Source organism: Tupaia chinensis, unplaced genomic scaffold (assembly GCF_000334495.1).
Source record: "Tupaia chinensis unplaced genomic scaffold, TupChi_1.0 Scaffold000594_1, whole genome shotgun sequence".
In the NCBI taxonomy this organism is placed as follows: Eukaryota; Metazoa; Chordata; class Mammalia; order Scandentia; family Tupaiidae; genus Tupaia; species Tupaia belangeri.
Genome location: NW_006160110.1, coordinates 1,863,003 through 1,876,115, shown reverse-complemented (window position 1 = coordinate 1,876,115; position 13,113 = coordinate 1,863,003). Strand labels below are relative to the sequence as shown.

The window sequence follows — 13,113 nt, the reverse complement described above, 5'->3', positions numbered from 1 at the left end:
TCTTTTTTTTTTTTTTTTTTTTTTTTTTTAAAGATTTTGCATCTTTTGTTCATCCTACAGTTCAGATTTGTTAAATAGTCAGTGCTTGTCAATACTTTTTGTAAACAGTATTATTTATTTTTCGTAGTTATGTTATCATACCTTTGTTTTGGAGGAGTGATATTTACTAAATACATTTATTTCTTTGTTGCTAATATTTCATTAACACCACATTGATTTCCATCCATTTGTTTGTTTGCTTTCTGTATGTTCTTAGATCTCATATGTATCTTATGTATCCATCCATAGTGGATTGAAAACCTTTGAGTGCTCAGATCTCAAGGTTTCCCTCTCCCATGGTATTCAGTGTACTATAGAAACTCAGATGTCGTATCTGTTGATACTCTGTTCAGGCATGATTGGGAGGGATACCCTATAGATAGCCTGTAGTTTCATGCAGAATAGGAACATTGTTCATTTGGCTTCATAAAATCAAGAATTTAAATATTTTATTTATATATATAGATATAGATATAGATATATATATAGATAGATAGATAGATATAGATATACACACAAACACACATATAAGATTTGTAATTTTTTCCTCTTATTATAAGATTAAGTACCAAAGAGAATTTGGAAAAACAGAAAAATATAAATAAGAAAATTAAAATTACCCAGAATTTTACTACCCAGAGATAACATACCACAAATATTTTATCTTTTTCCTTCCAGTCATATAAATAGGTATATATAAATGGGGGGATTATACTATGTATATGTTTTTGTATCATGATTTTTTCCAGTTATGTTACTATTTTTCCATATCTTAAAAGAATATAATTTTTAATGACTTCCTGGGCTAGCATAGTGGTTAAGGGTACTAGATTTGGATCCTTAATAGGCTGTTTGATCACTGGCAAGTTACTTAATATCATTAAGTCTCAAGAATAATAGTAGTATTAATAGTATCTATCTCAAGTAGTATTGTAAGAAGTAAATGTAATAATTCATGGGAGAAGTTTAGCACAGGGTCTTAATTCTAGTAAGTTTTCAGTTATGTTACCTACTATTCCATTAACCAAACATAGTGGTTGTTTTTAGAATAGGTATAGCAATTTATATTGTTATACATTGCAGTATAAATTATACTGTATTTCATGTTACATGAATAATTTATAATATTCATTAAATATTGTATAGAAAACTAAAATACTCAATAGCACTTGGCACACAGCACTAAGATATTAGCTATTAAATTTTCAAAAAGTAATTCAAGATCATTTGCTTATTATAATAATTATTAATAAGCAAGTAGGTAATGTAAGCTTTTACATCCCTATGCATTGCATAAATTTAATCTAAAGAATTCCTAAGGTTTGATAGTTATATTTAAATAAGGCTTATTAAAAGTTTAGTATTAGAAAACTTTTAATAAATAAAAATGGGATTTTTATTGTCTTTTCTTTAGGGCCAGTTCACAATGAGCTTGCATTCCAGCCTCCCATTTCCAATCATCCTGGTAAGTGTATTTCAGACTTGATTACTTATATTTAAATGTTCTTTATGGTAATTGACACATATATACAGGTACAATTTAATTACAAGGTAACTTAGCTATTCAGATAAGTATAAATACTCATCATGACATAAGTTAGTCAACAGTTTAAAAGTAGCCAGTATAGTCACACATAGACTATCTATATTTGATTTGTCTTAACTGTTTGAAAGAAAAGACAAGAACTGTGTTTTCAGCTAAAATCTGAAGTATGGAAGTACTGGCTTCAGTACTGAATATGTAAATGTTTACATATTCAGCATAATAAAACTAGGTTTCAAAATAGAGCAGCTGTAAAACTATAGCTTAAAAAGCCAGGATAGACTTTTAAGACAATGAAAAGAGAAATAGTTCACATTATCTATCTTTTTTTAAAAAAAATACAGTGATGCCATTTTCTTTTATTTAATTTTATTTATTTATTGTTGTTCTTCAGTTTGACCACAGAGAGAGAAAGAGAATGAGAAAGCAAGCCACTAGGTCCAGGACTTGAACCTTGGTCAGCCATACAGGAGTCCAGCGCCTTTACCATCATGCCACCTGCTGGTCCTCACTGTATCTGTCTCATAAGATCAGTTTGAGACTCTCTGGTTAGCTGGAATTTAGAAATAATTTGATTAAACTGTGCTCAAAGAAGCAAATAACTGAATAGCTTTATTTAATTCAAAGTTTGTATATAACTTTTTAAACTGTAGGAGTAATAAAACAGGAAAGCTGGGAAATAAAAAAATACCAAAAGTTCTTTAAAGACAAACATAGGAATTTGAATTTTTTCTCCCTTCATATCTGTTTTTCTTAGCTTAAAAAGATGAAAATTTGTTATTTCAACTCATCTTAATTTTTTCATTATCATATAGTTCCTCCCAATAAAAAAATTATTACAAAGAATTTCAAACATGCTAGAATAGTGTAGACATTATTCCATTGCACTTATCACTTGAAACTATTGTCACCTAATAGGCAGTCTTGTTTCATTCATACCCTTACCCTCTCTCTCCCTTCTGTATTATTTTGAGGCAGATTCCATATAATTGTTAGCTATGTAAATATTTTGGTATAAATTCCCAATAAAGATTTTTAAAATAATTTTGACAGAAGCCATGTGTACTCTTGCCAGAAGGGGAGAGAGAAAGAGAAAGCCCTCCCCGTGAGGAATGGCCACATCACAATTTCTTTGCCATTTCTCCATCCTGTTGGGATTTTGGGCACATGTATACTTGTACCTCGCGTATTTTTCTGGCTGCCAGGTCCAGGACTTGAATTTTGGCGTCAGTCACATGGGATCCAGCTGTTTTAACTGCTGGGCCAACCCGTAGCCTTGTAATTATGTGAGCTGGACCCCATATGGCCAACTACAGTTCAAGTCTTGGATCCAGTGACTTGAAAAACATACCAGGTGGTTGAAAAACATACCAGGTGGGCACATGTGTATGCATGCCCAAAATCCCAAAAAGAGAGAAACGAAAAAGGGATTGCAATGTGACCATTCCACATTGGCTTACTTTCCTATTTTCCCTCTCTATCTTTGCCTCTCTCTGGTGAGCATATATCCCTCTGGCAAATTAAAAAATAAGTAACCACAGTGCTCACAATGATTAATTTAAAGGGTAATTTGTAGCTCCCAAATAGATATACACAATTTTATTTGTGTGAATAATAGTCTGTTATTGATCATTTATACTGGTTCTAATTTTTCTTTGAGCTGTTTAAAATAATTAAGGGAGAAGATCTTTGTGCTTATAATTTTTCTCATATTTTAGTTTGATTTATAAGATTTCTGGATCAAAATGCCAAATTGTTTTACAGTGACGATATTAGAGTGTAAGAATCAGTTTTACCATGTTCACTGGATGGATGATAGATGTGATAATTTAGTAAACTTTTGACTGATTTAGGGGGAAAATCATATTTGTTGCAGTTAGGAAAAAGTGATGCTAAAGAGCTAGAAACTTCTAAAACTATACATGTTCACTTTAAATAAATTTTCCATGTGTTTTACATTGTGTATTTGATGTGATCTTAAACATTATTCTGTGGGTCAAGAGATCTTGCCTTGTTATAAACTTACTTTTTAAAGAAATGTAATATACATAATAGTACATAATACAAGTATACAGTCTAATAAATAGTAAAGCTGACACCATCTGTGTGAACAGTACCCAGGATTGAAAACTTGAAAATTGAAGCACCCCAGAAACCCTCCAACCTCAGTCAAAATATTTGCCTGCCTTCTCTCCAGACATAACCATTATCTTGCCTTTTTATGGATATCTTATTTTTGCTTTTTTAAAGTGACAGTTGCATCCCTAAACTATCTAGTTTACTTTGTTTTTACTTGTTTTGGCAATTATATAAAAGGAATCATTATATCAGAATCTTAGTTTGTGTGTGTGGAAACAAAACCTCCTTTTTCTTTTTTGTAAAAAGAATTATTATTATTATTATTATTATTGCTTTTATTTTTAAATTTGACCAGAGAGAGACAGAAGGGGAGTGGGGTGGGAGGTAGTGAGAAAGCAAGCCATCACGTCCAGGACCCGAATTGTAGTTGTCTATGTGGGAGTCTAGTACCCTAGTAACCCTGCCACCTGCCAGCCCACAGAACCTTCTTAAAAGGGGAGACGCTAGAGTTTGAACAATGAGAATTTTTGCAGCCCCCTGTATAGCTTCATGGAAGGTAGTCTGCAGGAGTGAGGGTAATCAGGGCTCTTAAAAAAGACCTACTCTGGATGGAGTAGTGAGGTGGGGTAAGAGCGTTAGCATGCAACTGTCATTTGGTCTTAGATTCAGTAATCACCTTTGACTTCTTGGTCAATTTCCTTCTTTTTTTTCTCATTTGAGCACTGATGTTTAGGTCTAACAGTGCTGGTGGTTGGGAATAGCATTAACTCCTTGAGTATATGCATTTGAAGCAACCTGCATTAAAGCTTCTGTCTTTGAGTAGAAAAAGGAAGTGACTTAATGGCAAGGAAGAGCCTGAAAATCTCTGTCCAGGTAGCTATAGAAGGGGATTAGCTCTGCATATACACCTTTTTTTTTTTTTTTTGAGAGATTTTTGCTGTAGGGCATGTGTGAAAGACAGAGACAGAGAGACAGAAAGCGAGAAATCACCCCCCAGGGGAGATGGTCACGCCACAATCCCTTCTCCTCCATTCTCTCGGGATCTTGGGCACGCACGCACACATACCTGGCGTGAGTTTAAGCCACCGGGCATGGGACTCCAACTGCGATCGACTACAGGGGAGTTCAGCGACATAGCCGACATAGCCATTACGCTAACTGCTGGTCCCCATATACACCTTTATTGAAGTCAGCTGGTTAGAACTCACGATCTTTGTGGATATAATAGACCTCTGAGAAGTATTACTTTATAACTGTTCATCTTCATTTCTCCTCATGTACTGTTATGAGCATATTCTAACTGATCTGACTATTAGAGTTCTAGTCCTCCAAACAGGAGGTGAGTACGCTCCTCCCCACCAATTAATCACTACTGGCTATTCAGTATTTCTTTTAAAATTTGAATCTAATTATGTTATTTATCTGCTTAAGAATTTACTTCAGGGGCTGGCAGGTGGTGTAGCGGTTAAGCCCTGGACTCCTACATGCTCAATTGTGGTGCAAGTCCCAGATTCAGAGGCTTGTGCATGTGTGTTGCATGCCCCAAATCCCAAGAAGAGAATGGAAGAGAAAGGATTGTGGTGTGGCCATCCCTGGCGGGAGGGGGGCGGTGGCGCATAATTTCTCACTTTCTCTCTGTCTCTGTGTCTACAGTGAGGGCACACTTCCTATAGTAAAAATCTCTCAGAAAAGAAAAAAAAAAAAGAATTTACTTTAATTCCCCTACTCATTGCATAGTCATAGAATAAAGACTGAATTCCTTCACCAGGAAGAGAAGTCTCTAGTGCTAGTCCTTGTGTAATTCTCTATGCCTCATCTCTCATGCTTTAACCCTCCTGAGCTAATAAACTTACTAAGTGTATCTTCCCCCTATTTTCTTTCCTTTTTTTTAATTTTAATAAATGTCATTCATGAGAGACAAAGACAGGCATCCTCACTGGGGTCTTATGTTGCGATATTCCTTTAGCCAGGATCATGGGTGCACATGGATATGCCTGGTCTGGTGTGTATAGGTTGACTTGGGAATCAAATTCCAGTCTTCCATATAGCATTGCAGAGTGTTGTGTTGCTCTGATATACAGAAGGCAAGGTACATCAGGCAGAGAACAGCATCTATATATAGAAAAGCATAGAGGGCCCCTTTGCCTGATGTATCTTGCATTCTATATTAGTTGTCTGTTGCTCTGCCACAAATTACCACAAAACTTAGCAAGGTAAAATAACAATAGCAGTTTGTTATATTGCTCAGTTTCTGTGTGTAGTGATCTAGAAGTGGCTTAGCTGATTGGTTCTGGCTCAGGTTTCATGAGGTAAAGCTGTCAACCAGCGTTGGCATTGTCTGAAGGCTTTTGAGGGACTAGAGAATTCACTGGGGGTTACTGAGATACCTGGTGTGTTGGTGGTAATGTTAGATGCTCCATTTTTCTTCCATGTGGCTTTCTCTATAAAGCTGCTTGAGTGTCTTCACAGCATGAGAGCTAACAAGTTACTGATTGGGAGTAAGACAATCACACAGGGTACGTGTGTGTGTGTGTGTACAAAATCCCAGGAGGAGAATGGAAGAAAAGGGATTGTGGCATGGCCATCCCCCCTGGCAGGTGATGTCTGACTTTCCCTCTCATTGTCTCCTTCTCTGGCAAGTACATGTACCCTGTGGCAAAATAAACAAACATTAAAAAAAAAAAAAAAAAAAATTAAGAGCCCTGGTGTTTTAAGACATAGCCTCAGAAGTCATATCATTCTATGAGATCCCAAATTTTGTGAGAGGGGGCTACCCAAGGATGTGAATAATAGGAAGCAAGGATATTTGGGGGCATCTCGAACGCTGGGGACTGCACACTCTGACTCTTCTAAATATGGTAAGCATTTAAGATCCAGCCTAAGCATACCACTATTGGGAAGCCTTTCCTAATCTCTTGTTCCCTGCTACCTCATACTTTCTAATCCATACTAAATTATAGTTACAAGTTTGTATGTCTAATGTCTTTGTTTAATGAATGAATAGAAAAAAACCCAAAAAGCCAAATATAGGCATATAGTTAATGCAGCCCTTTGTGGTCTGATTAAGAAATGCTAAAATAGGGAACCAACAGTTAGTGTAATGGCTATGTCGCTGGACTCCCACATAGTTGACCGTGGTTCGCATCCCGGACCCGGTGGCTTAAAACTCACACCGGGCATGTGTGCATGCGTGCCCACGATCCCGAGAGGAGAATGGAGGAGAAGGGATTGTGGTGTGACCATCCCCCCTGGGGGCTGATTTCTCGCTTTCTGTCTCTATGTCTCTCTGTCTGGCGAGCGCATGCGCCCTATAGTGAAAACCTCTCCAAAAAAAAAAAAAAGAAATGTTAAAATAGGGACCAGCAGTTGACGTAATGGCTATGTAACTAGACTCCCATGTAGTCGACTGCAGCTCGAGTCCTGGACCCGGTGGCTTAAATTCATGTTGGATGCATGTGCGTGCGTGCCCAAGATCCGGAGAGGAAAATGGAGGAGAAGGGATTGCAGTGTGGCCATCCCCCCTGGGGAGTGACTTTTCACTTTCTGTCTCTCAGTCTCTCTGTCTTTCTGGCGAGTGCATGCGACCTATGGCAAATACCTCTCCAAAAAAAAAGAAATGCTAAAATAGTCTCTCACAGACTTGAGTTCTATTTAAATAAGAACTATGTATATGGCTCTTTCCGCCATCTTGGAGCCTGTGGAGGCCTGCTGGAAACAGGACTTCTAAAAGGCAACTATGTCTGGAGGGCTGTGGTCCAAGGCCATTTTTGCTGGCTATAAGCGGGGTCTCAGGAACCAAAGGAAGCACACAGCTCTTTTTAAAATTGAAGGTGTTTATGCACAAGATGAAACGGAATTCTATTTAGGCAAGAGATGTACTTATGTGTACAAAGCAAAAAACAACACAGTGACTCCTGGTGGCAAACCAAACAAAACCAGAGTAATCTGGGGAAATGTTACCCATGCCCATGGAAACAGTGGCATGGTTCGAGCCAAATTCCAAAGCAACCTTCCTGCTAAGGCCATTGGACACAGAATCCGTGTGATGCTGTACCCCTCAAGGATTTAAACTAATGAAACGTAAATGAATAAAAATGGATTTCTGTTGTTAAAAAAAAAAAACTGCATATGTCCCTGATGGTTTTATGTGAATAAAATTTGTGAAATTATTTTCATAAATTATTTCTGAAGATTGTTACTTAACTGTTTTAGGAACTACAAAAGGTAATATAAGTTGTAGAAAGTGAAAATAATTATCTCTGTATTAAAGGTGTCACATGGGTAAAATATATATGTGACGATTCCATGCTTTAACTTTTTTAATGCCAAAGGAGGCATAAAGTGAGAGGGAAGCAACTCGCCACAGGCATCAACTCGCCACAGGCTTGATCATGCCACAATCCTTTTTCCTCCAATTCTTTAATCTATCAGGTTCCTTTTTTTTTTTTTTAAATAAGTTTACTATAGGGTGTATGTGCCAACATACAGAGACAGAGAGAGAGGGGGAAAGTGAGAAATCACCCCCCCCCCCCCCCCCGAGAGGATGACCATGCTGCAATCCTTTCTCTTCCATTCTCCTCTCAGGACTTTGGGACACATGCTCTTGGTGTGTTTCTCAAGCAGCCAGAGCTGAAACTGGACCATGGAGTCAGCCATGTGGGATCCAGCCACCTTAACAAGCAGGCCATCTGGCCAGCCCATAGTCTGTCAGGATCTTTAGCAGATCCTTTTAAGTCCCCTTACTTTTTTTTGCTGCCAAAACATTGGGTATTTCTTATCTTTTTTAAGACAATCTCTTTATATCTAATTTTAATTTTAATTGTAGCATATCTATCAATTTGTTTGAAGCTTCTTTTCCATAGCATGTGATGTCTCTTCAATAAAGAATTTTACCATAGAAAATAACTTTATAAATAGTTCAAAACTTGCTTTTTAAGAAGATACTTAGTATATCACTAGTTTCTATGTTCTAATTATAATCAAATGTATTAAACAGTTTTTGTGTGTGTGGGGGGGGGCAGCAGATGGCACAGTGGTTACCTCGCTGGATTTCCACACAGCTGACCCATGTCCCTGCCAGGAAGCCTTGAAAATCATGTTGGGCATGTGTGCATGTGTCCCCAAGATCCCAGAAGGAGTGGAGAAGGGATTATGATAGGGCCATTCCTCTCTAGGGGATGATTTCTCACTTTCTCTCTCACTGTCTCTATCTCTGTCCCTATCTCTTTCTGGCAAGTGCACACCCCCATTGCAAAACCCTCCTAAATTTTTTTTTTTGTATTTGTGATGAGTTGATGAAATATATATGGCAAAACATTTGAATTTTGAAGTGTTTGAGTCACCCAATCTTCATGTGGGTCTGTTTTGTTAGTTCATCATTAGAAAGTACTTGGTTGCTTAACAGCATTTTGAAAAGTAGTAACATACATTTATAATTTAACAAATTTTTAAACATCAGTTATACACTATTTTAGGATTTTTTAGGGGAGTGTGTGATCATTCTGTGTACCTTTTCAGATTATTGAAAGCTTCATTGCTTCAAGTTCTGGTTCAAAGTTCATAAATAACATGTTGAGATGCAGGTAAATCTGTAGACAAAATACACTGTTCCTTTCATTCTGTAATAATAACTCTGGCCTTTTTTCTTCTTAAATATGTCAAGCTCTTTTCCACTCTAAGGACTCTACTTTTACTTTCCTCTCTGAAATGTTCTGTCATGGTCTTCACATAGATAGAAGGTTTTAGGCTTCACCCTTTCCAACAGAATGATTCCCATCGTCCAGTCCGAAATATCCCCAGTCATCTTCTGTTCCATACTCAGTTTTATTTCCCGCACAGTGTTTATTATTATCTGATGTTCTCATTCATTTGCTTTTTTGTCTGTCCCTGTACCTCTGTGAGAATAGGGACTATAGGTAGATACGCAGTACCGAGAATGATATCTGCATTATTGTAGATGCTTGTTAAGTGAGTTTAAAAAGGAAAACTACGTAACATTTATGCATGTGGACTTGATAAAATAATCATATTCAAAGAAGAACTAGATGTACTGATTGTATTTACAAACCAAAGCACGTTGTACCTCCTTTTTCCCAAGTCATTTAAAATTATTTAAAATAATTTGTATTATACAAATGAACACATTACATACATCTTCACAGTTGTAATAATGAACGTGATCTGAGTTCATTATAAATATCTCTTGCTATGGTGCATATATAAACAAATAGGACAAATGACCATTCACTCAAGAGACAATTGAGAGTCCCTGTGTCCAACAGCTGCTTAGTTACAGTGTAATTAACCTTGTCAGAGCTGGGATGGTTGTCTTGCTTATTATGCACTTTCTTCTCAATTAGGGAGCCGTGGATTGATATGATTCAAGAACACTTCTCTGGAATATGTTTTATGGTCATCGTATTTTTTTAAAAAATTAAAGTTCAGCCTACCTAGGAAATATGTGCAGTCAAATGAAACCATCGTGAGGCCAGCAGGTAGCATGGTGGTTAAGGCACTGGACTCTCACATGAGCAATTGCGGTTCGAGTCCTGGACCTGGTGGCTTGGAAATCATGCCAGGCACTTGTGTGTGTGTGCCCAGAATCCCAGAAAGATGGAGGAGAAGGGACTATAGTGTGGCCATTCTCCTGGGGGGTGATTTCTCACTTTTCCTCTCATTGTCTCTCTCTCTCTCTCTGGCAAGCACATGTGCCCTATGGCAAAAACCTAAAAAAACATTTAAAAAAATTAACAAAGAAACATCATGGTGAAATAAGTTATTTTAGATTCTGATTACTTATGTTTTTTTAAATTCTCAGTTGATTTGATATTTTGCAGTAAGAACCTAGTATTAGATTTTAAAAATGACTTTTCAAAAAACACTTAAAAAATGGGTTTCAAGGGACCAGCAGTTGGCGTAATGGCTATGTTGCTAGACTCCCATATAGTTGACCATGGTTCGAGTCCCGGACCTGGTGGCTTAAATTAACACTGGGCGCGTGTGCGTGTGTGCCCAAGATCCTGAGAGAAGAATGGCGGAGAAGGGATTGTGGCAATGCCATCCCCTCTGGGGGGTGATTTCTCGCTTTCCATCTCTCTCTGGCGAGCACACTTGCCCTATAGCAAACATCTCTCCAAAAAAAAAAAAAAGTTTCAAGAACTGTGCTAGATACTGAGCTGGTAAATAGAAGACATGGAAATTCCTACTTTGTAATGTTTTGTATGATCTTAATCCAGTTCTTTAGGATGGTTTTCATGTCCTTCTCTCTTCCCTTTACTCTTTTAGAAAAAAAAAAAGATCTCGTGGAATGAAAGTGAAACCTTTATATCTTTCTCACATGATTGAATGCTCCCTCTGTTTATTTCCCATAGCTCCTGAGTATTGGTGTTCCATTGCTTACTTTGAAATGGATGTTCAGGTAGGAGAGACATTTAAGGTTCCTTCAAGCTGCCCTATTGTTACTGTTGATGGATACGTGGACCCTTCTGGAGGAGATCGTTTTTGCTTGGGTCAACTCTCCAATGTCCACAGGACAGAAGCCATTGAGAGAGCAAGGTATTGAATGTATGCTTAGATAGTTATTTTGAAAACTGAACACAGTATATTGTCTTTTATTTGAGGCTCTGTCTTCCCATGTATATTATATGAATTTTTAAATATAAAAGAATGAAGGTCATCTTGAAAATTCAGAATTTGTTTTTTTAATGTTTCTGTGTATTTTCTTTTATTTTTAATTACTTTATTTCAATTTCTTTTAAAAAATTAATTTAATTTTATATTTCTCCACATTTACTTTAAATATTAAAAAATTTTGCTCATACTCCACAGTTCTTGACAGTTAAAAAACATCTTTCAAAATTTCAAACTGTAGGTGCTTATTTAGTATAAAATAATAAAGGATGGCCTTTTTTTTTTTTTTAAGAGGTTTTTGCTATAGGGCGTGTGCGCTCGCCAGACAGATGGAGAGACAGAAGCGAGAAATCACCCCCCGGGGGGGTTGGCCATGCCACAATCCCTTCTCCTCCATTCTCCTCTTGGGATCCTGGGCACGCATGCACACGTGCCCGGTGTGAGTTTAAGCCACCGGGTCCGGGACTTGAACCGTGGTCAACTACGTGGGAGTCCAGCAACATAGCCATTACACTAACTGCTGGTCCCAAGGATGGCCTTCTTTAAGTTAATGAGGTTTCTGTCTTTGGAATAATAACTAGACCTTTTGGAATTTAGTTTGAAAACTAATTTTAATTTTCTCAGATCATGTATTATTTCTACATACCTATGTAAAATGAGAACAGACGTTTATTTATATTGTTGAAAAATTTGTAGTAAAATGCAGATGATTAAGTAAATCATGATAAACTTTTATTTTTTGTGTCAATTAAAAGTTTATATAATTAAATGGAAATACTGAAGATGAGTATTACAGGCAAACACACAATTTTAGTTATTGGATGATCTCAATTCTTTTTTTTTAAAGAATTATTTTATTTAACTTTATTTATTTTTTTACCTACCTTAATTTGACCAGAGAGGGACAGAGAGAGAGGGAAAGTGAGAAAGCAAGCTGCCAGGTCCGGGACTCAAACTGTGGTCAGCCATGTATGAGTCCAGCACCCCTAACCATGCCACCTGCCAGCCCCAGTCTCAACTCTTTAAGGACATGTGTGTAGATAAACATATAAGGTTGACTCTGTATCACTTGCTTTGGGACTGTACCAAATTATTTATACTCAGACAGTAAGTAATTCTGGCTAATAGAGTTTTCTGTGATGAAGAAAATTATTTATATCTGTGCTTTCCAGTACACTGGTCACATCTAGCTGTTGAACACTTAAAATACAGCTTATTGGGCTGGTAGGTAGTATGAAGGTTAAAGTGGCTGCGTCCCACACAACTGACTGAGTGGCTTAAGTCCTGGACCTGGCGGCTTGATAATCATGCCTGCTGGAAAATCATGCTAGGCATGTGTACATGTGTGCCCAAAATCCTGAGAGGAGAATAGAGAAGGGATTGTAACCTGTCCATCCCCTTTGGGGGGTGATTTATCCCTTTCTTTCTGGGAAATACATGAACCCTATAGCAAAGATAAACAAAACAACAACAAAAATTACTGTTGATGAGCTGAGTTTTTAAATTTAATTTTAATTAATTTCAATAACCATGTGTTGCTGGTGGCTATCAATTTGGATAGGCTATAAGCCTTAGTTTCCTTATCTAAAAAAATGGGAATAATAGTACCTACCTCATTAAGTTGTAAGGGTTAAATCATGTTAAATGCTCCTGACACGTGATAAGCATGACATATATATATGTATATGTATGTATATGTATATATACATATATATGTATATATGTATATATATATATGTATGTATATATGTATATATACATATATATGTATATGTATGTATATGTGTACATATATATGTATATATATACATATATATATATAT

The 13,113-nt window shown here is 36.8% G+C and overlaps 1 protein-coding gene across 1 annotated transcript in view; it reads left to right on the top strand.

Moving 5' to 3' along the window:
- Window positions 1–13,113, top strand: part of SMAD4 (SMAD family member 4) — a 52,978-nt gene that overhangs the window by 26,807 nt on the left and 13,058 nt on the right. Inside the window, 1 exon segment of the mRNA XM_006158395.3 lies at window positions 11,032–11,215. Coding sequence (XP_006158457.1) covers window positions 11,032–11,215 — 184 coding nt within the window.